Source organism: Notothenia rossii (assembly GCF_949606895.1).
Source record: "Notothenia rossii genome assembly, chromosome: 6".
In the NCBI taxonomy this organism is placed as follows: Eukaryota; Metazoa; Chordata; class Actinopteri; order Perciformes; family Nototheniidae; genus Notothenia; species Notothenia rossii.
The window spans coordinates 72,015,734-72,040,778 of record NC_136909.1 but is presented as its reverse complement, the minus strand read 5'-3'; the positions used below and the strand labels follow the sequence as shown (position 1 = coordinate 72,040,778).

Sequence of the window (25,045 nt, the reverse complement as noted above, 5' to 3'; positions counted from 1 at the left end):
TGTTTGTAATATACATGGATCGGATTTCGAGGCGTAGTCGTGGGGGAGGGGGTCTGCAGTTTGGTGGACTAAGGATTGCACCACTGCTTTTTGCAGATGATGTGGTTCTAATGGCTTCATCGGTCTGCGACCTTCAGCACTCACTGGATCGGTTCGCAACCGAGTGTGAAGCGGCTGGGATGAGGATCAGCACCTCCAAGCCTAGGCCATGGTTCTCAGCAGGAAACCGATGGACTGTCCACTCCAAGTAGGGAATGAGTCCTTACCCCAAGTGAAGGAGTTCAAGTATCTCGGGGTCTTGTTCTCGAGTGAGGGAACAATGGAGCGTGAGATGGGCCGGAGAATCAGAGCAGCGGGAGCAGTACTGCAGTCGCTTTACCGCACCGTTGTGACGAAAAGAGAGCTGAGCCAGAAGGCAAAGCTATTGCCATTTTCGTTCCTACCCTCACCTATGGTCATGAAGGATGGGTCATGACCGAAAGACAGAGATTGCGGATACAAGCGGCCGAGATGGGTTTTCTCCGCAGGGTGGCTGCTGTCTCCCTTAGGGATAAGGTGAGAAGTTCAGTCATCCGGGAGGGGCTCAGAGTTGAACCGCTCCTCCTTCGCGTCGAAAGGAGCCAGTTGAGGTGGTTCGGGCACCTAGTAAGGATGCCACCTGGGCACCTCCCTAGGGAGGTGTTCCAGGCACGTCCAGCTGGGAAGAGACCAAGGGGTAGACCTTGGACCAGGTGGAGGGATTATATCTCTTCTCTGGCCTGGGAGCGCCTTGGGATCCCCCAGTCAGAGCTGGTTGATGTGGCCAGGGAAAAGAAAGTGTGGGGCTCTCTGCTGGAACTGCTACCTCCGCGACCCGACCACGGATAAGCGGGAGAAGATGGATGGATGGATGGATCTCCACCAAGATGAATCTTGTTCACCCAAGGAATGGGCAACTTTTCAAACTCAAGAATCTCTCTTAATAATTATTGCTTTAGGAAGGACAGTGCAACTTTTACAATTTCTGCTTTCCTCAGGCTCTTTGAAGCATACTGAATAGTTTCGCGAAAAGATAAAAGCACACTCTTCCTGTGAAAAATAATTCCGAGCAAAAATATTATTCTCTTGAATATTTACAAACAGCACATACCGTAATTGTTAAATGTGATCGCAGCTAGTATGCCAGCATTTGGTTGCAATTTAAAACAATATTTGCAACAGAGGTACCCATGATCAATTTGTTCTGTCTGTGCCCTCAAACACTAAACCTCATACTCTGATACACGCATGGAGATGAGGTGTAATAAAAAACCCAAACAGTGAGACAAAGAATATTAAACCAGCTTATGCACACTGTTTCATGCACATTTAATAATCTAAACTTTTATACCAAGAAACTTTTTCCTGGTAGGGTGGGTGAATAGGATTAGAATATAGATCGAAAAACTTGCAGCTATTCAAATACCCCACATTTAGGCAAATAAATGCAAATGTGAAAAACGTAATCGTCTTTGCATTCAGCAAAGCGCCACTGTTACTTCTGCTCATAGAGGCAAAAAGTGAAAAGCAAAATCTATCAAAGCTTATTTATATATTTATAGTTTATGTGGAAATCTCTTGGCGAATCTAGCAAATCAAAGATTTCAACCATTCAAAGGCTTTATTGTCAGATGCACAATGGTTACAGCGTAGTTGTTGGCAATGAAATCTTAAGTCTAAGGTTCTCAAAAAAACACACATCCTCCCCTTAGATCAGGGGTGTCAAACTCAATTTCATCGCGGGCCACATTCGCATAAAGGTTGCACTCAAAGGGCCGGTTGTAACTATATAAATACATAATATATATATATATATAAAATAATGTATTATATTACATTATTGCCTCTGAATTGGATTATTATCGGATAGGATAATAACTTAGTAATTAACTACGTCTGAAAGCAGAAGTCCAGGGCAAATAATTGCAAGTCTCTTCAGTGCGCATGTCACAAAACGAGATGCATTGTGGGACATGTAGTTTATGGGCAACCTGCTTCTGTAAAGTGGCATGAAACCCTATAATAAACGTATTATATTCTTTGCAAGCTCTTGCGGGGCCACATAAAATGAAGTCGTGGGCCGGATTTGGCCCCCGGGCCTTGAGTTTGAGACCCCTGCCTTAGAGCCTCCTGCGTATTCAGGAAATATCTCAGATGTGTGCCCTCTAGTGGAGGTATTTAAAGAGATTATTGTGGCAAACAGTATCGCAATGCATTTTCTCCCATTGCTCAGTCAATTGTTCTCAAGACATTTTTACAAAATCTTCCACTACAAATCTACACATTGTAATTGCATTAAAATCTAAGTTTTTCACACATTTTGTAAAGTAAATGTGGATTTTGTAATGGATTTCAATACAAAATGATTTCTGATGGTTTGGCATTTCCATTTCGGCCCCGACTTCTGTTTTTTTCCTCAAAAAGTATGCTGTATCATTTAGTATACTTAGAAATAATTACATTTGTGAATATGTTTATATCTGTTGATGAGCTAATTTAACTTAATGTAATGGTGGCTGCTGATAAGACATGTCTTTTGATTTGATATACTTTTCACAGGCAAATGCATTTCATAAGAAACTAATTACAAATCCCTAAGATTACTCTGTGCAATAGCATCATTTAAGATCCTTCATCCCATATTGTCATGATTCTTTACTCCCAGAAGGCCATTTTGATCTTTTCTTAGCAAGGTTTAAAATGTCATACAATCAATACATTTGCCTTAGAATTTGGCGTAAAACAAAACCAAACATAATAAGTGAAAAATAAGAAACGAGTACTGCAAAAGTCAAGAGTTATACACATAAGAAGTCAAATGTACAATATCAAATGTAACATAGAAAAATGTAAAATATTTCTGTTATCAAAATGGATGGAATGTTAAAAATATTCACCAAGGAATGTGGAAATGTTTAAAGTATGAAGTGTAAAGAATATGTGCATAGATAATACCTTCAAAATACATCAACGTAATGCATTTTTAGGGCATTGTGAACAATGGGCAGTTTTCTGGTGGTGTGGGGTTTTGGGCTAGATGGACTAAACTAAATTTAAGACATTGAAAGGATGTTTACAATTAGTTTTTGTGACGTTCAATGAATGTATTCAGGTATATGTATTTATTTACTTATTTATTTGTGTATTATTGACTTTCTATTGTGAATCTCATCATGTGTCCTCAGCTTGACCTTTTGAGACATTTCTAGTATCTTGACTTGATGTTTCTGTCTGAGTGAGCTTATAAAGTGTATTAATAAGTTGTTTACTCCTCACCGTGTCTTTATCCCTACACATCTTTTATCAATAAAGTCTATATTGTACTACAATGTTTATTTTCTGTTGTCTCTAACCAATTTCCCCCTGGAATTAATAGTGTATTCCAGATTCTGATTATCTTTGGGTCAAATTTCTTAAAAAGACACTTATAACAACAAACAGAAATACACATGCAACAGCATTTTTTATTGAATTGCAACGGTACACCAGAGGCTAGATAGTAATAGAGTAATGTTGCTCCATAATAGAGAAAATTAGATTCAGGAAAGTATATATCATGAAAATTAAGACTTTCATAACGAGAAGAGCATCCAGAATGTGCAAACAGCCACAAAGGCTGTGAAGGTGAAAAATAGTCCATGTACCCAACCCTTGATTTAGATTTGCTTTATTGGAACATTCTCCACCCTACCAACATGAAAATCAGGCCTGCAATTGTTCTTGTTATTCTGTTAAAACTGGAAAAAAGGCCCTACTTGGTGGGGGTATTTACTGGCATTCAAACATACATTAGCAAGTCTTACAGTATATCAAGGTTGTGCACTTCAGTTGCTAAGTTGCCAAAAATAGTATGCAGGCGGATTTGAATAAATACACCGAACAAAAAAACAATGTGCTGTAATTACTGTATGCAATTCGCTGTTATATCTTTACCACTTAAGAGGCAGCAAAAGAAAGCTGTACACACACACACACACACACACACACACACACACACACACACACACACACACACACACACACACACACACACACACACACACACACACACATATATATATACATTGTTACCCTTTAAGTTGTTATCATAATGTATTACCAATCTGTCATGTATGTACACATCCAGCAGACCTAGAGAAACATTAGCATTCATAAAGTTTTGTTTGGTGTAACTAATGGCACACTCTTTATTTGGGGATTTTAAAATCACCACTATACAGGCTTTCATGCAAGGCGATCCTCGCGACAACTTAATTGTATTCTTAAGATTCAATCATACTTTTTGCAGGTGAAAGAAATATGATTGAAACATTATTGACCAAAACTCATCAACAACCACATCTGAATGTTAAATCCTACTTTGAAAGAGACACAGTGACATCCATTGAGTGTCTGTTCTGTTCGTGTGAGCATGTGTCATTTCATTGCATGGCGCACGGTGCAGCCTCCAGTAAATGTGTTACATCCTGTTGACTGTGGGGGGTGTTTCCCATCCCAGCCGACCAGAGGCTCAGATCAGCTTCTGGAGGGACAGTGACAGCTCTACAACTGCTATCATGCAACTGACACGCCTGGAAGCTGCGATCATACTTGGTAAGTCAACTTTCACTTTGATATTTTTTTCAAAATTCAACCCCTAGCTTATCGAATTCATCTTCACGTTAACAGAAAATCTAATTAAAAGTAATGCTATTAAATACAGTTACATGTCTTAGCTTATAATATATGTAGAGTCAAGAGTGTTTGTTAGTGATGATATACACTTGTATAAGTATTATATAGAACGTTCCTTTAAGATAACAGCTCAAGACAGATATACTGTATATGCCAGGTGGGTGTTTGGAGATAATGCAATAACATCACATTTGAATCACAAAAAAAGAGTTTTCAGGGTAAATTATTGTAATGTATTTCAGGGATAATGATTCATCAGATATCGAGCAGCAGCATTTCACCTCCACCTTCCAACAGTTTTGCTGATGTGGACACCTGCATGTCAAATCTATGCAAGTGGAGTCAAGAAGCATTTTACGGCAACATCTGTGAGGGTAAAAATGACACATTTCCAATTTACCATTCCTGCTCCAGGGCGTTTGGGACACGGTTTTATTAGATGTTTTTCTTGTGGCATTATAAAAGTGTTGATTCCATTTCCTCAGGAAGCGTGGGACATGAGGCCACTTAATTGAATTGCACTTCTTGGAGTATGGCTTGAATGTAATAACGAAGGCAATAGCCTGGAGCAAAGTTTTTATAACTAAAAATCCATAATAATAAATAGCCTGTCACAGCCTTTAAAATCTATGTTTGTTTTGACTTATAGTGCGTTTTATGTTGTCTGACATCTCAGGGGAGACAATCAGAGCAGCAGGCTGATACAGCAGGAAACACCTGTTGCACAAACAAGACCTCGTCTGGTTATAAAAAAATCCATTTTTTCTACCTCCTCCTTGTGTTTGTGTTATTCTAGATGAAGGCTGCCAAATAAAAGGCTCAGAGGTCTGTAACTTGACCATCCAGACTGTGCTGGACCAATTTCCCTCTCTGCACGGGTGTGTGTGTGCCTGGGAGGAGGAGCTTTGTGGCTCTATACAAGCACTGGCCACACAATGCAACCAAAAGACAGGTGCAGTATTCTCAGTAGTCTCTGAGATAAGCATTTATAGGTGAAATTGCATTTCTGTTTACCAAAGGCGTTCTGATGTACTGTGTGATTAAACACTTCTGTGGTACTGAATAAAAAAAGGCTGGCTTTAATAGGTATTCGTAGGAATCATGTTTCCAATTCTCCTCACAGCAGCACAGAAGAGGAGAGCAGGGGTGGACTGGCAGTCAAGCAGTTTCATAAGATATGGTAAATATGTAAACATAGCTGCAATTAAATACTATTGTGCAATTTCCACCATCAATTACTTCCACTTTAAGTGCTTGTTTTATGCGACTGACAGATTCAAATTATTATTGTGGCTGAAAGCAAATTGAAAAGGACCCTACTGTTTGTTAATGTGTAACCAAGTCTCCCTGGAGGAAAAGTATTGTTCTGAAAACTTGCATCGCATCCACATTTTATAAATGAAGCCATGACACTGAAAATCATCTTGACAACACCAAAGCGCTGGCACTCCTTCTCTCTCCAGATTTGACCCACTGTTAACCATTTTCTTCTGGCAACAATTGAATAAGACAAAAACAGACCAGATTTAGCAGAGGAAAACCAAAATGGTTATTATCTTTGTAGGGTGAGTGGCAAAAAACCACTCATTTATACATTCTAAAAACAAATGCCTTGGCTCAACAAAGAAAATCAACGCAACAGTTTGCATCGATGTTTATTGAGTTAAGACAACTTCTAATGAAATTGTCTTAAAGCAAAAAAAGTTATTTGAGTTAGGGGAGAAGGCTTTTCCTCTACAATCAGAGGAGTTTTTAATTACCACTTACTTAATAATTGTTAGCATAAACGCAAGTTTTGAAGTTGATTACTCAAAAGATTAAGTTGTTCCGACTAGTTTTAATACATGATTTAAAAGGAATTTTAAGTTGTATGTACCTAATTAACATCATTGTGTTTTTAAGTTGAAAACCATTTATAAATTAAGTTGCTCCAAATATATTGTATTCAATAGTTTTTTTTCTTAGCTTTTTCATGTTTTTGCCTTTAAAGAAAGAAATTAATTGATTCCACAACAAAAATATTAGGCAATTCACTTTTTATTTTGAACTGCAGTTATTTATTTCAACACATGATGTTTCAATCAGGAGAGAATTCCTTTAGTTTGAACATTTATTGACACATGCCATATGATAAGGTGCATGAACACCTGAAATCACAGCTGACTGCAGGAGAGAGGAGAACCATTTTATAGTTTGGCTGCAGCACGTTGATTGGCTGCTGGAGAATGAGGTGAAATGTAATAGGTTAAAGAGAACGCCTGTGATGAGCTGATTATATGCAGCTGCGGAGTAAATGTATATACACCCAGTCTTCCTGAAAGAACTTGCGCTGAGCTTCATTTAAATCTTGAAAAAAAAGATAAATAACACAAATTTAAATTGCCCCACAAATAATATATAAACACATTAGCCATATTACCATGGGAAATGGGGACACAGCAAATAAATGCTGCCATCACAACGAAGTTAGAGGCCTTTGCATTTAAAACCAGTGCCTAATATGTAAAATCTGTAAAGTTTTTTATAAAGCTACAGAAACAAACTCTCAATGGCCACCAATCTGCAGATCACACACATCAATTTTACAAAAGATGTAACAAAGATGTTTAAACTGCCGACAGTCATTATTTTAAACAGTATGAACACATTTAACGCAGAATGCTTGCTCATTCATTTGTTTCCCTCGACCACGATGGTTGCCATCGTATTTTCAGATCCTGGGGTGGACCGGTCACTGATGAAGGCGATATTCATGTCCTTTTGAAGCACATTAAATAATAGGTTAGCGCATAAGAGATGATTAATTAGGTAACTGCATACTTTTTACATTACATTACATTTAGCTGATGCTTTTATCCAAAGCGACTTACAATTACCAATTACAGGGACATTCTCCTAACTAAGGACTAAGTGCCTTACTCAAGGGCACACTAGTGGTGGTGTTCCTGGTGGGATTTGAACTCACAACCTTCCGATCTTCAGCCCACCTCACTATCCATTAGACCACCACTATCCCTTTTAAACTGTCACTCTTAGTGAATTCAGAGCCATTATTAGCTGCTAAAGCAACGCTGGTATTGTTTTCACCTTGAGTCTGCATGTGTGTGTCACCATGGCAATGTGGTCCTGAAGACACACAGAGGTGCTTTTGAGTTCTTTGCCTAGTGTTTAAATGCATGTGGACGGATTTTGACAATCACAACCGTGCAAGTTTTAGTGTATCTTCCCATCTTTTTTGCAGGTTCCATATAATATTTGAACTGGTTAAGTGAAGAGCAGAAGCCACTTTTCACATTTTACACAATCCTTTTCCCATGCCATTGCTGTCAACACCTATCCGTGCTGAACGTTGCTAAGATATTATTGATTGGGGTGTGGCCAAAAGTGCAATATGCTTCAAAATGTAACTGACAGAGATCGGTGCTTTTGTCCTGTGTTTTTACACTGTGCCCATGGACTTTTAATTAAGTCGCTAAACTCCTTGAAAAGTTCCTCTTCCTTTTCTCCAAGGTACACAACAAGACAGCGGATGGCTATAGTTCTCTGCGTACTTAAATTGTATTGTGCTATATTTGAAAAAGGAAAAAAATTGAAATTACCTAAATGAATATATTCTGAATGGGTGACTGTCAACAACTTGCATTTCAATGACAACTGTAAATAACGATCCTACCTCAAGAAGCATGTCCTTGATCTGCTTCACCGAGATTCATTTTTAATAAAAAGCGATATCACAATAGTAACCAAAGTATTTTTACTCTCACAGTGGCCTCTACTACTTTGTATCCTCTAACATAACTATTCACAGTTCAAAGGCTGCTAATTTTGGTCAAACAGCAATTTGCCTATACAGTGCAACTACAAGGCTATCTACTGTATTTGAATGACAAAAGATGACACTCACCTTAAAATGTCCTTTGTATATTTCTATTTGTCTTAACTGTCGGTACTTGTCCAGGCATGTTAAGTGGGAGTGGACTTGAAATTCTTAACTCAAGGTGTAGAACAATTAAGTTATCAAGCCAATTGCATTACTTACTACAACTTGAATTTTTTTTTAAGTCAATTAACGCAGAAATCCGAGTTCAAATTACACACAATATTAAGTTGATGTAATTACCAACATTATTACGTCAACACAACTTATAAATTAATGTTTGCAACTTAAAATGTTTATCTGAAGCAATTAACTCACATTTTTATCTTGCAACCATGCATTTAATTAAGTGGAGGTGAAAGGTCGCCTGAATTCGTTTTTAGAGTGTAGCCTGTTGAGGCCTCATACTGGGCTGAATAAAAAAAAACGACTCTCCTTTTAGTCAATTAGACACACAAACATGGGAAAATAGGGTAGTATAGCCTTCAGCCTTACGTAAAAAAATATACAATTATGTACACTGAATTCATGAATATACAAGTGATGTTTCTATAGTCTAAAAACATTTAACATTATTTTTGTTGCAGTACAAAACGGTGCTGAATCCTGTTTGGACCAAATGAAAGGGTGCGTCAATGATGCAGTTTGCAACAAGTACCTTATCCCTGTGATTCAGGCATGCATGGCACCACAATGTGACCATGACCGCTGTGAGAAAGCGTCTCAGAAGTTCTACAGCAGCATGCCACAGAAAGTTGCAGAAATAATTGTCATGTGCGAATGTAAGGATTCGGATCAAAACTGTGTGGATATAAAAACTGCTCTGCACAGCGGCACATGTGGAGACCAGATATGGATCTGCCAGGATACCGTTAACCTGTGTGTTGAGGACAGAAGCTGCAGGCATGTCGCTATTCTTTCCCTCCTTTCAGTATGTCTTGAACTGCAAAAATACTACAGAAGAAAATAGTTGAGTGAATTTTGAACACATCAATGTGAGCCATTTGAGTGTGGTAGTCTTCCTTACTTCAAAGATTGTGAAATATTACGTTTATATTCAAATGTTATAATAATGTTAATATTATGTGAAGCCATTTTACAGTTTGTTCTTTAAAAGAAAAAGTTATGTGAAACTGTACAAGTTGGGAGTTCAGATCAGTGGAAAGCTAAGATGATTAAAAGATTAAAAAAAAGCTGTCTTCTCTAAACACCCCTTAAGCAAAGAATACTGCATCTCAAACATATTTTCTTTTGGATTAGCAGACATCTGTTGAATAGATTCCGAGTCAAATGCTGGAGTCCTGAAGAAGCACAGTGCAGCGACAGAGACCTCCAAAATGATGAATGTATCAGCCAGATGGACCCAGCTCTCATCCTTGGTGCAGATTCTGAATGTAAAAAGGCCTTCCTGGATACTTTGGGCACAGCTCTTCATTATCCTTGTCAATGCAAACGAATGCACAATGAAGATCTACTGACGTGCAACCTCATTCATGACTTGCTGCACAACAGATCACACTTCAGTGAGTAGGTTTTAGATTTACAAAAGAAACACATTTTATAATGAAAATGTGTTTCAAAGGAAACATTTAAAAAAGTTTGTGTATTCCAGTGACATCTTGGAAGAGCAGTGATGGTCCAACTAAATATCCTGAAGTCGATGAATCTGAGCAAGCTCACACACGGTCAAATGGTAAATTTAAGCACTTTAAAGCAGTTTAAACAATGAAAATGAGTTTTACACCACTGTTGTGAATATCTTCAACCATACACTTAGGTTTGGTAAGTCCTGGCAGCATGACTAACTGAGCTAACAGCTAACTAGCTATCGGCAGCTACTTTTAGAACAGTTAGCCTTACTTTAGCAGGAGAAGCTTTCTGTCCCTCAGGAAACGTTCTAAAACAGAGAAAAACGAGGCAGAGCAAGTCGAGGACTTTGGAGGGAAAACCAGAAAAAATGTCTCCATAAAATATGATACTGTATCATATTTGATGGCGAATTTTTGTTTTTGTATCAGATACAGTGTTACCAAATCAATTTAGAGTGTAAAACCTAATCTGGGATATTAGTACCTGCTCACCGTTACAAAGTAGAATATCGTTTTAAATGTTATTATAATAAATGAATGAGTATTATAGCTGATTAAATTATGGATACGATTCTTTTTTTAATATATTGACATTTTATAATGAATATTTTGTCTTTCAGGTTATCTGCTATTCGCTTTTGCAACTGCGGTACTTGTTGGAGTTGTTGTGTTAGTGCCTCTGGCTGTTGTCAGTAAAATATGGTAAGAAAATCAACAGTAAAATACATCGAGTCTCTCTGATATCTAAAGATAAAGCCTTTCTACTTCCTTTTTCTTATAGGATGCTCAGAAGAAGAGACAACACTAAGTTTCACCATCCAGAGAAAAGTAACTGCGCTGTTAATCCCTGATGGTGTTTATCCATCCATAAAATGTTTGTCATCAATAATCATGGATCAACATTTTGTTCCTTTTTAGATTGAAACGGTTTTAGAAGTTGCCTGATTTTTTCACAATAATGATAAGAATATATAAAAAAATATCGACATATACTTTGTTATACTTACATTTTAATGTGACATGTTAACTTGTGTATCAAAGATTTTTAAAGTGGACCTATCATGCTATATTTGAATACTATAGTGTAGGACCATACCTATATAAGGCATATTTATACTTTTTATTTTTCAAAATACCAAACAGATCATGCATTTTAGCCATTCCTCATTTCGCTCAATTTAACACTGTCTTTGCATGGGCTGATTCTGTGAGAACAGCACCATCTACAGGCCTGGCATATGTACTACAGCGTCTCCAGCGCTTTGGAACGGCAATGTCCGTGGCTGTCTCCTCCTGATTGGTGGAGTTGGCCCAATAGCCGTAGCGCCACTTCTGTGACGTCATAGAAGTGTTCAAATCTGGATCAGTCTGTATCAGATCCGTTGCAGCCCCCATTTAAGAGATTTGGGTATGGAGGAAAATAGAGAGGGTTGTGTTTTCTGACACTTGGTGAGTTCCCTGGAACACCGGGTACACATATTCATGTATAAAAGACGTACAAAAGTGCATTTTGCATGATAGGTCACCTTTAAGACGGATTCATATATTTAAAAAATTTGATTTTGATTAAAAGGACAATCGTTTCCTTTCTGCTGTATATGATCAGTCTTCTTGTAATTTACTCTGTTTCACACTGACCTGGTCTTTCCATCTTCGAAAGTTAAAACTCAACTGGAACATTCTAAATTGCTGTCACCAGTTGTCTTTTTGTGATGATTATAAATAGTGATCTTTAGTCTTCAACTTTATGTGATAATAAACTTCACTCTTGACACCGGAAGGTCTCACGTTGTATATGAAGACCTGTTTTTTTCTAGTACAAATACATAGCCTTGTTAAGAGACAGGAAACATTGCAGAACAGCTAGACTAAACTGATTCAACTCTCTGATTTGTTGTTTTTTCTTTAATCAAACTTGAGCTTCAAACTTGATTTATCTGCATTTGACTTGACAAAAGATATTAGAAGAGGAGTAGGAAGAAAGTTTAATGGCTTTGGTTCGAATAATACAGTATAACCTCGGGTTTATTTTCCTTCTGCTGGAGAAACTTCTCAGCCATGCAGGCTCCTGGAGACAATGATATGGTCCGCTAGTTTACTGTAATTATTGGGCTCCAGAGAAACACAGGTAAATCTGGCCTTCAGCTTATCATTTAGCATTCATCTGTACCCATACTGTCTTTCTTTTTCTAAAGAATTGTACTTTCTTGTAACCTCTTAAATCTTCCCAATTCATGTTTTCACAAATTAATTTGTTGAGGATGAGTCTAATAAATAAAAAATCAGACAGAATGAAAGGCTCTGGTGTAATTTATAATAAATAGCTTCACTCAGTATGAATTATGTTAAGAAATATGATTGTGGTATTGTTTTTATGCTAACGGCCTACTTACAATATTTAGGAGAAGAGAAGTGAAGCTGGACAGGCTTCACAGCTATGGGCTGTTTAAATTCACCTGACCAACATGTCTGGACTGCGGGAGGAAAGAAACCCATGCGAATATATGAGGGATCAAGACTGAAAGTAAACACAAAACCACATGCAAACACATGCTGCACACAGAAAGACCCCCGCTGGTAGGAAGCCAGAACATTCCTGCAGTTAGACTGCTACGCTGGACACTGAATCAACCATGAAGATATGGATATAAATATAGGAGATGACCAAAGCACGAACCTCCTGAAAGTGCTTTAACCTGCATTATGTCTACTAGCAAGCAGGGTCTGACTTTTCTGGTGGCAAAAATAGATTGTATAAAATATGGAAATATTCTCAGACGACAATCATGGTTTCTGAAAGGCCATTGTGAAGCTCAATGTGGGTGGCTTATGCCGTCGACGACATCTTTGCAATGACAACAGTGCCCAACTCCAGGATAATTTCAAATGGAAAAGGTGACGGATTCTGGTTTTTTAACCATGGTTGTCTGTGGGGATTTGCTCACTTAGTAGTCAGTCTCAAGTTGTCATAAGAAGAGCTGCAGATTTTAGCTTGATTTGATTCTCACACAGTCCATTGCGAAAAAGTCCTGTTTTATAGAAAAGATGGAAAAAAGACCCAGATTAAAGTGTATAGACTTGTAGAAAGCAAACTAACTTTTATTTAATGACACCACATTGAATCACAGTTTCAGTACACAACTAGCAACTGGAAGGAATAATGTTCTTATTGTCAGATGTCAGATTTGTACTGCAATGTCAAAACAACTCTATTTTGTCTTTCAAATTATTCAGACTGCAAAACTTGGAGACTTCCAAAGTTTTCTTTTCTAGCGAGCTCATTATTGTATTGCTGCAACTTGGTTTCCCCTTCTTCACAAAGTGCTTTTTTCCCAAAACATATCTGAGAGTGACTACACTTCATTAAATAATTGTTTGCACAGACAATGAAGCTGGACGACTATCAGGGCTAATTACCACATTTGAATATATTAATGCAAGTTATCTTAGTACTCTCCCACATCTGTTCATTAGAGTTACATTTGATTATAGTCTCACTTTGCACCACAGAGTCCTGCCAGCGTTCATACTGGCATTTCAATTAAAGTAATTCCCTAGTGGGACAAAGAGCCTGCTATTAATGACAAGCTAGATAGAAAACCAGGGGTACACTAAGTTCTGATGACGAAGACACCCACAAAGTATTTTCTCCTACTATGTTCTGTTTTCTTTATTTGGATCATCTTAATCCTCCAGCATATGGTTACATGAAAAGACAAAAAACTGATAATGATATTTTTTTCTCAAACACAATATATATATATATATATATATATATATATAAAAGCAATGTATACTTGCCACCTTGTCTTGCATAACATTTAATTAGAAAATAGTATAATTTTCTATTTTCTTAGGTTTAACATATAGCACATATAGGATTTAAATAGACGGAAGAAACACATTTGAAACTTACACAGACTATACTCTCAGACGGTAGCTTATGTAATGGTAAACGTTTTTTTAATGGAACATACATGATCAAGGGGCACTTTCTTAATGCTTTTAGGCAAACCTGAGGGCAAAAACTATTTTTGACAAGGTGTTATTTAACTTTTTAGTTTGAGAGAAGTCTTGTTTTTAAGTTGCTATTCTCAGAGGACCTGACCTAGTATGAGAGCTGAAAGGGTCTTCGGAGGAGTAAAGTGCATTAAAGCTATTCATGTTTATTAAAAGGCAGGAGAGAGCCTTTTCTTCATGTTGTTTGTCTTCTCTGTTTATTGAAACACAACACCTATGTGGTGGTTTTTGATAAAGTTCAGTGGGTTGGAAAAACTAATAAAATACTTATTCTGTAAAAAATTATTATAAGGCCACTGAGCACCGCAAAGTAATAAAAGTGACTGATATTTAATCCGTGCACTTGTCTTCTCTCTAAGTATGAGAAAGTTTGAAAACAGAAGTGAATAAATGTGGCTTTTAAAAAGGCCAGTTTATATTAGTTGAATGAGATAAATGAAATAAAATCTTCTTTAACAGAAGCATAGGTGACATGTCTGAATGCAGCAACGACAGGGGAAGCACTTAAAAGGTTAAATAAAAAGTTAATATTTAAATATATTCCCTTCACAGTGTTCTGCCTGTTGCCTTGGCAACCTTGGAGTTTGTCTTGCGACGTAAAGCATTGCAGATGAAGTCACCGGCTTCTATCACTTTGGCAAGATTCACACCCTGCAAAGAAAACATGTTGCAGTATCAGCGTCTACACTGTGATTTTGTCTTAAGATGAACAAAACATGTGAACACAGGCTCCTCATGACTTTAAGAAGAACGTGTGCAACAGGTGATAGAAAAAGTGTAGTGAAAATATCCGGCCAGCAGGGGTAGGGATTGTTAAATAAATTGTTCCTGAGATGGGGCATGCAACACTGTAGGCTTGTGCAAGTTGTGTAAAACCACTGATATTATAAAATAAACATTTACAGAGCACTATGTTTGCAGAGCCATCTGGTAATGTAAACAAACTCTGAAAGATTGTTGAGTTTGGTTGATCTGTTGGGATTATGGGTAAATTAAATACAAAGTGCAACGTGGAGAAATACTCACAGTTTCAATGCCAATGCCATGGAGCATGTAGAGAACATCCTCTGTTGAAACGTTGCCAGATGAACCTTGAGCATATGGGCAACCTCCCAGGCCAGCTACTGCAGAGTCCACCACACAGACCCCCATCTGCAGAGGACACACAACAGAGACATTCAGACAGACCTCCACACACTCCACCTCAGGTAGAATCCAGGAACAAAGATCCTTGTTCTGCTGGATTGTTCTGCCCGCTGCCAGGGCTGCGGTCGTGTTTTACAGCTGTTTAGGAGAACTGCGGGCTTATGTCCCGAGGATGAGTGGGCACAGAATGTGGCTTAGTCATCCTCTTTGTCAGCTCCAACCACCAGCACCGCATAATTACGTTCATACGCGATATAAATGCAGAACAGAATATGTTCCTGATTCTCCTTGTTACTCATGTTTTTATAGCAATACTCTGCCCTTAACCATGGGGATTCACTTTCTTGCCACATTTAGAATACTTTGTTTCTCCCCTCAGCTGGACGGTATCCACTTACAGCGTGCCAGCAATACAAGAATTTTAGCGTTTCTCGACAAATGTGCAGTTGCTACAAATAATCTCTAATGTCATAATTAATTTCGCTGATAACTTCAGTAACATGTGTTCCTGTCCTGTGGTGGTGGCGCCTGCAAAAGATTTATTTTAAGACTGTTTGCATGTTTGTCTCATCGGCTGCTTACAATCAAAGTTATTGTTATATTTCATGGGAAACTTTTATTTTGTTCTTTTTTACTCGCTGCCAACAAATACCAAGTGTGCTCCATAAGAAAAAGATGTGTGTGACGGCTTAGGAATGAAAATGTAACTGCTTTTGTTTTGATGTTAATGCTTCAAGATGAGTGCATTTATATAGTTGTATTTTACTAGTTCCCTGAATTCGCATATTACGCAAAGCGATAAAACTGCAGTTCAAAGTGTAAAAAACCTACAAGTGTACATTTTATTTTCACACCGTAAACGTATGAAGCCAGACCTTCAGAATCAAAGTCATTACAGCCTAAGGTCTTGTGATGTTTTCCACATGTCCCTGGATCGTCATGAGAATATTAAAGATGTTTTCCAGCTTCCGTGGCAGAGCCAGATGTCAGAGGATCCCACAGTGAGACAAAATTAACACGCTGATCCTCACAGTGGCATCGGGTCATGAAGGACTTTCTCCCCATGGAGCAGAACCAAGCAAGCTAAATTAAAAGCATCTCTGTTGCCTTTTTCCGAACAATGTTGCTAATTGGTTGCTTTTCCTCCAGACAAGAACCTATTTCTTTCAGGGGCCGTCTGAGCCAGCCGTAATTGCTGTTTGTGTTGGCAAGGGGAGAGGAGAAGGTGGGGGTGGAAGGAGGAGGAGGAGGAGGAGGAGGAGGAGATCGACTCTGGTGTGTGGAGTGCACGAGATTTCCAGACCTTGGATAAAGCCAGAGCAGGATATTGTACTAGGCAGATTTTTTTTAAAGCATAAACACAGAGTTGTAATCTAACATGCCAATCCTCTCGCTTTCAGCTGCTAACCGTGTAAGGCCAGGGGTCCTCGGCATTCAGTTTCCGAGAGGAACAAAACGGACCCTTCATCAGCGTGCCCCTGTACCTCAGGACACTAATTGTGCAGGATTTGGTGGTCAGCAGCTCCAACTTGCCAATGCTCAGTTAGTTTCACACTGCCCAGAAACCAGATGTGCACTCAGTGTTAAAAAAGCCATATTGAGTAAGCTGTGGCGATATGAAAACAATACATTCCTTGGTAAAGACACAGTGCATTTTTTAAACTTGCATGATTTGGGATAAGCTTGTTGACATTCTACACTCCGAGTGGACGAGGCTGAAGATGGACATGCTCCCATTTTGGTTTTATAACTGCGTCAGAGAGAGAGAAACAGAGAGTGTGCATTCACTGAAGGATATGGAGCAGTGATGCTTTACCCACTGCTACATAAACTGGGAAGCTGAAAGAAACTGTCAGAGATCGACTGCTGACACATATATCACCTCTTTCCAGGAACGCATACACAGGATTGCCCCGAATACGAGAAGGCAGCTAGGAGATAGACAAAACAAACCTATTAAGGATAAATAAATGACACTTTTACTTCTGTATTTATTAGGGCATAAATATTTGGAACCATATAATCAGATCATTCACCATAAAAGATCAACTTCTTAATGGATGACCAACCAAAAACCACATTCTCATACATATTATGATTTCAAAACAATATTATGATCCCAATGCAAGATCTGTCTTTTTTGTAAGTAATTACATTGTATGGCTTTATGTTAGGTTAAAGCTGTGTGGTCAGAAACAGGTTAAAACATATACTATATCTATAAACATTCAGTTTCCTCAACTTTTTTAAGTTTCCTTCAAGTTTTACATTTTTAATTATTAGGTCTCAGTGATGAAGATCATGGCAATTATAATATGGAAAAGTTAGACGGTGAATTATTAGTAAAACTAAGTTATTTGCATTGTACAGTCCATCAAGGTTGAACAGTGCTTTAAAGGAAAGCGCTGAATGTTATTGTTAGCGTGTTATTGAGGACTCAATTGAGAGCGCAAACAGGTTCTACTGTATTCCCCAGCTGCAGCTGTCCACAATACACCAAAAATTGTGGATGAGAATAAATAATCTTCCTTGCCAAACCTGTGAAATATAAGTACATACGTTGTCATTGTGTGACCTGCCAGGAGTAGGTTTGTAACAAAGCCCCCCCAGACCTCCTGGGAAAAAAAGAGAAAAGGTACAAAGACTGAGGAATGTCTTTATCAAGAACAAAAGAGGTGACTCAGGGCTGACAGCGCTGGGGGAATTCATTTCTATCCCAGTTGGTGGTGTGGACTTCTGGCACACAGTAATGAAAAGCTATGATAAAATCTTTCATTTCCATCTTGTTTATGGGTGAGTAAATGGTAGGCAAAATATCCCCGGCTGCTATTATTCTCTGTGGCCACAGGGCAGCTGTGATGAATCATTCTGAATATGATCCACCGAGGAATTGAACTGTAACGCTGTGCTTTTCACCCAACAATCCAAAATCAAGACTAACTTTTGTATATATTTGCTATTTAACACAAGAAGATTCTTTATATTTTCTTGAGCAATATGTTACAGGGTTACAGAGGAATACAAATGTAAATAATAAAGAGAAAAGCATTCACTTAAAAATAAATCAAATCTTTTTTTCTTTTAAGGACTGTTAAGGCTTTATGCTGTTTTGTGTCCTGACTGTCAATCTTTTATTTTTTTAAGTTTTCATGAAGTAAATACCTTTAACATCTGACAACACCGTGTTTTAAATAGTGGGTGTGCATCTCAAGTTATAATACAGTGAACTACATAAATAATGTTACAAAAAGTAGATATTTACTACCTCCACGAGGGACGATTTGATTTGGCCTCGGTTGGTTTGTTTGTCTGTTTGTCAGCAGGAAAAGCACTTTTCCAATTGTAATGAAACGTGTTGAAAGGGTGTAGAATCAGCTAGAAGGACCCATAATATATATTGGCATGGCAACATAGCAGGTTCACATAATGAGGGGATAGATACATTTTTTTTTTACTTTCATTACCATTGCAAAAAGGGAATGGATGGAGGTCTGCCCTATCTCAGTTTCCTCTGTGTTTATATGATTCACTGGAACCATAATATTTTATAATACAGGGGATAGTATTTACTAGACCGAAAGGCTGTACTATTAACTAGCATACTTTAAATTAAATTCCACAAAATAAATGTGAGTAAATGTTTGATAACTGATTCTAATATGTATTAGAATGGACATTTAGGTGCCTTGTCTTGGTGGGAGTGTAACTCTTGTTAATTAAATGTTTCAAGGTCTTAAAACGTTGTCTTTGTTGATACATTGTTAATTAATAACATAACCACAGAAATTATGCAGAAATGTACCTCAAACTGAAAGTCACACAGCATAACAGGACCCTTTTGAAATCTAGATGCTAATTCTCAAATGATTTAACCCTAATAAACAAACTTCAACATTATCTACTGCACACCAGTTATTATCGAGCCCTAGCAACGTTTTTTAGAGGCCGGCAACTGCAGCGAGCAAATGAAAGGATCATTTTCCACTGGCCTTTAAGCGCAGCATTGTCAGGGAGTTCAACAGCCAAGCGACAGATGAGTTAGGAGCCCCCCCGGGCCCTTCTATCCACCTAGCTCTCAGTTGCTTTGTCCAATAGACACTGAATAGGTGAGCCTTTGTGCTGACCTCCTCACATCTGTTGACCCACCCAGCCCCCGATGAGCTTCCTCCTCTGTGATGACAATGTGCTCCAGAGAACTGATATCTGCGTTGCGTCTGTTTTATGTCTGCATTTATGTCAGCTTTACACTCGCTACGAGCAAAGCGGTAAAAACAACCCGACGAGAGCTCTTCCACGGGAAATGTACAACCTAATTACATTTTTGTGAGATGTGTAGAAACCGAGTTTATTACTGTGGGAGTCCATGAATTGTTGATTTCTTCACTACAATACATGTGCACTGTGCTGGAAAGGCCCATTGGAAATATCTTATGTTCATTAAGATTCTGGGAGTTTTTTCTCAGTGGGCAGTTTGTGAATCATCTTGCTTTGTGGGGAAGCTAAGATCATGTTTCTTAATGCCCCTCTTCCTTGTTGACTGATGGTTCCTGCTTTTCTGTGTGTCCCTTTGTAACCTATACATTTGTTTTGTGCGTTCTCAATACTCCCCAATACAGAGGATACATTCATAATGTTGTAAACAGACACATTGTCATTAAAGCTCAGAGCAGGTTAACATTGTGGTACACTTCATACTAAAAAAAGTACACATGTGTTTAAGAGGAGAAACAGTGTTTTAAGAGATGTATGTTGGATAGAAATTTGTATGCGTAGGTTGTTCAATCTCTAAATATCATTTCAAACAACCTTAAGTGGACAAAATATATGGCCATCAGCCTTATTCAACTTTTTGATGCAATATAACTTTTTTTTTCCAGATTCCGGTAGTAAAATAAACACTACTTATCCTTTGCTCTTTAAAATGTTAAAAATCAAGAAAAGATGTATTTGAATGTACTGTAACATCTGCCACAAGATGGATTGAGAGCAGCTTAACATATGATTACCGAAGCAGGAATACTGATTTACAGCATCAGAAAAACCGTTGTGATCTCGGCAATGTTGGCAGTTACTTAAGGAAGTTGAAAGATATCTTGGAACAAGAATCACCACCTCAACTGTGCTTCCACATCTGGTTGCTCCTCTTCATGTCATCATGAGCAAGAACACTGATTTATGAAAAGGTCGGCCTTAATCCATAATCGGCCTGCGGTTCTCCACAAGATTGTTCATATCCATCAGAAGGAGGAAGATGTGCATGCGAGGGAGAAGGTGCCAAGCCGCTGAAGAATATCAAGCTATCAAACAAGTCAACATGAGAGGATGTGCGGATCAAAAGGATGATATATTAATGTTTTGTAAAGTACAGAGCCCTGACTCTCTTCTAACCATGTCAGTATTTCTAGTTCCTCTTCAGACCTCTGCTAGAACAATTACTGGCACTTTTAACACCCCTCACACACAGATCAGAATGTGTATTTATTTTAATAGAATTATTATTATGAGAGCTCATGTCTATCTTTAATTGAGAAAGACCTGAGCATTGTAAAACATTACTTTCCGAGATTTGCAGAGATTACAAGTCTCTCCTTCACTCTTATTTTCAAAGATACAGGTTTTGGGAATTTCTAGCTCCGTCCTCTACGTTTCTCAGAATTCACAGGTTTCACAACCCAACGTTGAGAAAAATCTTGGAACTGTTCCACTTGATTTATAAAGAACTTGCCAGGTGCCTTGAGCAATTTGTACCCAGAGCAGGGCAGCAGAGACTTGCCAGAGAAAGCAGCACCTTTCAAACCTTTACTGCTATTTGTCTTTGGCAGATGAATATTTTGTTGTGAATTTGGGACTGGGGTTGAAATCTTGTTTTATGTGTGTGTGAGAGTGTGTTTGTTATTGTATTTAATTATCTTTTCCTTTTGATTTTCTTTTTTTGGTTTCTATTGTTAATGTTTATTCCTTCTTTTGTCTAAGGGTCATCTTGTAAAAGAGATCGCTCAGGGGTTGTACACCTTGAAGTTTTAAATACATTTAAAATGGATATTTTTGGATGTGTTCATCTTAGATTTTACAATCATCCTGTTCGTAATAAAACTCCTTAAACTGTGAAACTACAGGGAGTCACAATTGAACGAGTTGATGCGGCTTTGCAAAATGCAGTAAAATGTATTGACACATAGTTTGGCTCATGTCTTATTGTTATTGTCAAAACAATAAAACGGAGTCCTCATTTGTCAGTCTTAACTCAATTATTAAAAGCCTTTTCTACCACTACTTCTGCTAATACAATAATTATCGATTACCATTCCCACAGTGCATTATGAGTTCTTACCTGAAGTGCAGTAAGGATGTTGGGCAGTGCTTGCCCATAAGTGTCATGGCAGTGAACTGCGAGAGCGTGGGCGGGCACCTCCTCCATCACACTCTGCAGCATCTTCAACATGGAGCCTGGAGTACCAACACCGATGGTATCCCCCAAGGAAATCTCATAGCAGCCCATCGCATATAACCTCTTGGCCACCTAAAAAAATTGTTTCAAAAACGTGTGAGATTCTCTCATTAACACAGAATCATAGAGTAAATAACTAACCATAAATCGTGTAATCTTCTAATGAATACATTTGTTTTGAAAACCTGTATATGTTTGTTAATATGCAATGTCATGTGAGGTGATAACAATTCAGAATGACCTCCATTAATATTTTCTCCACTGAATGTAACAGTTAATATAAATAATAGGATTTTCGAAAGGTTTTCTTACTTCAGAGACTTTGGAAGGTTCAATGTGTCCCTCGTGGGGGCATCCAAGGGCACAAGACACATATCTGAAAGACAAAACATTTGTGATTTGCATTTGATGAACTATAACATTTGAAACAACCATTGTTTTAGTAGAAGCAATTCAACAACAGGATTTTATGTTTGGCACTTTCAGGAAGACAACACTGTTTAACAGTTGTCTGTCGTGAGATGGACTCTCGTCTATTTAAATGAGGATACAAAGATTGCTGATAATTCTGATGTTTCTAATCTTATTTTGGCTTTTCGTCTCGAGATATCTCAAAGGCGGACAAAAAGATTAATATGAGATTTGGTTACCAGATCCGTGATTAGATTTTAGTGTGATAAGGATCTTGATTGGATGACATTTATTTTAACTATCAAACATTTGTTTAGCACTTGGAAACAAATTCACTGTGTTTCTGATGTGTTCATCCTATTTAAACAGAGAGGTTTATTTAATCCAACATGCATAAAAATGTAAATATTTGCAGTAACTTTCAATGTTTGGTTTGCTTAAATGTCCATCTGGACGAGCGGTTTACTAATTCATAAATATAACCTTGGGAACATCTGGACGCTTTATTTCAATCTATCATTACTGAATTGTGTTTTTTCTCCTTCATATAGTAACTGCAGTTTTTTCAACAGTGTATAATTTGGAGTAAAAACAACAATCCCAAAGGTGGTTGAACTTTAGAAATGTGTTTTCATTAATTGTAAGGATCATTAATTTCCCAAATACTCACCCGCGAACTGGAATCTGTTGCTCTTTGGCAGTGTTAATGACTTCCTCAAACCTCAGCATGCTTTCATCAATAGAGCAGTTAATATTCTTTTTACTGAAGGTTTCAGACGCTGACCCAAACACCGCCACCTCAGTAGCACCAGCTGCAACCTTAAAACAGGAGAGAAAAATGAACTTGTAAAACAGTTTTGAACACGGTGCTGGAGTCACACTTAGGTACGTGCAGGACTTATGTGGAAAAAAAGCACTAGTCTCTACATTAAACTTAAATTGACAAGCATGTAAAAATAACTTTGGTCTAAAACAGACATCATCAAGCTGAATTCAAAATGAATGCTTACAGCATCCTTGAAGCCTTGCATGTTAGGTGTCAAAACAGGATACCGAACATGAGGTGCTCTCTGAATTCCTCTGAGTACATCAGAGTGGTCTGCCATCTAAATGAAGTGGGGGGAAAACATGATGGAGAAAAATAAACCTTTTACATCATCTGAGAATAAATCACCCTGCACAAATGTTTTTACATGCTTGTAGTCAGCGGAAAGGACAGAATCATTTTTTCATTTAACATTTCTCAGTAAATAAAATGTGACATGTTCATATTTGCTTTTTTTTAGGAAGTCAATACTGGCACAATTTATGACAGGGAGCGAGAGAGTTCAAATAGTATTTCCAAAGGCACTTGTAGGTCTAACAAGGATACTAGAGGAGATTTTCCGCAGGAGTTATGCAGACAAGAAAGAGAGCCTAATAAATCACTCAGCACTCTTTTGCTTTGCACAAAGGAGAGTTATTACCTGCGGTACCCACTTTGAAGAGACAAAGCTGGTGGCCTCGATCACAGGCAGGCCTGTTCCCGAGAGCATGTCTATCAGCTGGATTTTCACCCCTGTTGGAACAATTTCCTGGGGAACAATGAAACTGAAACTTATTTTGGCTTTGATTCCACTCAGGATGGGAATTACAACAAGAAAGATATTTAGCAACGCTTTTTGCTTATAAAATCTATATTCCCCTGCTGAATCTTGCTTAATAATAATAACATATTGTGGTTATACATTTACTTTATCCATGCATCTAGTCCGTGCAATAAGGAAATGATAAAGCAGTGACATGCTAGGCTGATTAAACTGAGCCGGAAGCTGTGTCATCTTTCCTATTCTATTTCAAAGAAAATGTGAAACATATGCTCCTGGCAATTATGGCACACAACCCATATGTTATGGATTGTTTCATGTATGAAAAATGGGAAATTCCCGGGTGGTCATGCATGAAGATACAAAACAAGGGTGCCTACGTATAAATATAAATGAGATTTGTGACTGTAGTATACCTTTTCATTTTGAAGTCCATCTCGTGGTCCTACTTCAACTATTTTAACAAACCCTGGATACTCATGTCCTGTAATAGTCTGGGAAAATATCGAGAGATACAGTCATAAGAATTAGAGGTACACAGGACTGAATTGAAGCAGGCATGCAGTCATCCTTTTGGCATGAGACGCCCCAGGACATGGTATTTTTAACATGAACAACTGTCTACCTCTAAACCACATGAAACCTGAGAACCTAAACATAAACTTTTCATGACATTAAGATGCAAACTCAGGATGTCTCATAGAGAAAGGACAGGTAAGGGTAACTCCACACAAACCACATGAGATATTCAGAGTATCAGGGTATTTTTGTGTTCTTAACCTCGTTGTTTTTAAGAGAAAAGCGCTTGTTCAAATTAAAACATAAAAACTCAATAGAGATTAAAGATAATACAAATTTATATAGCTCTAGATAGCTTTTTAGACAGGGACAATACAAATAAAAAAAACGGCTAAATTGAGGTTATTTAATCATCAGTGACTACTAGCAGAGGTGGAATAAGTACCCAGATCTTGTACTAAATGTACCAGAGTGTAGGAATACTATTTTACAAGTAAAAGTAGTGCAATCAAAATGTTACTCAAGTAAAAGAAGAAAAGCATTAGCATCAACATATACTTAAGGTACAATACAAATAGCCTACTGATTATGCAGATTTACCCATTTCAGAATAATTATCATATGTTTTGATTCAAACTGTTGATGTATTAATGGGTTTTATCACAGCTGGTAAAGGTGCAGCATGGTTTAATAACTTTGGATGCTGCAGGTTAACTTGTGAATTTACTTCAGGTCTAGCATACATGTAGCCTACAGT

The 25,045-nt window shown here is 37.9% G+C and overlaps 2 protein-coding genes across 7 annotated transcripts in view; one reads left to right on the top strand and one right to left on the bottom strand.

The window, feature by feature from the left end:
• Window positions 1–4,551: 4,551 nt before the first annotated feature.
• gfral (GDNF family receptor alpha like) lies at window positions 4,552–11,047 on the top strand. 2 transcript variants are annotated; one of them, XM_079688039.1, is made up of 9 exons: window positions 4,552–4,611; window positions 4,935–5,066; window positions 5,489–5,644; window positions 5,816–5,872; window positions 9,157–9,472; window positions 9,833–10,092; window positions 10,182–10,262; window positions 10,779–10,860; window positions 10,940–11,047. In XM_079688039.1, the coding sequence occupies exons 1-9, from the start codon at window positions 4,575–4,577 to the stop codon at window positions 11,007–11,009; spliced, it is 1,191 nt and encodes a 396-aa protein (XP_079544165.1). In that variant the 5' UTR covers window positions 4,552–4,574; the 3' UTR covers window positions 11,010–11,047. The 2 variants fall into 2 exon arrangements, with proteins under 2 accessions (XP_079544165.1, XP_079544166.1); XM_079688040.1 differs by lacking the exon at window positions 5,816–5,872.
• Window positions 11,048–13,229: 2,182 nt separating this feature from the next.
• The window catches only part of hmgcll1 (3-hydroxymethyl-3-methylglutaryl-CoA lyase like 1), a 13,304-nt gene continuing 1,488 nt past the window's right edge, over window positions 13,230–25,045 (bottom strand). For 4 of the 5 annotated variants that reach the window (XM_079689693.1, XM_079689694.1, XM_079689695.1 and 1 more), the window contains exons 2-9: window positions 24,186–24,263; window positions 23,650–23,757; window positions 23,194–23,289; window positions 22,854–23,002; window positions 22,085–22,148; window positions 21,656–21,844; window positions 15,205–15,330; window positions 13,230–14,829 (exon numbers count right to left, since the gene is read on the bottom strand). In XM_079689693.1, coding sequence (XP_079545819.1) covers window positions 14,725–14,829; window positions 15,205–15,330; window positions 21,656–21,844; window positions 22,085–22,148; window positions 22,854–23,002; window positions 23,194–23,289; window positions 23,650–23,757; window positions 24,186–24,263 — 915 coding nt within the window. In that variant the 3' untranslated portion in view covers window positions 13,230–14,724. Of the gene's footprint in view, window positions 14,830–15,204; window positions 15,331–21,655; window positions 21,845–22,084; window positions 22,149–22,853; window positions 23,003–23,193; window positions 23,290–23,649; window positions 23,758–24,185; window positions 24,264–25,045 lie in introns of those variants that run through there. The other variant, XM_079689697.1, reaches the window with a different exon arrangement.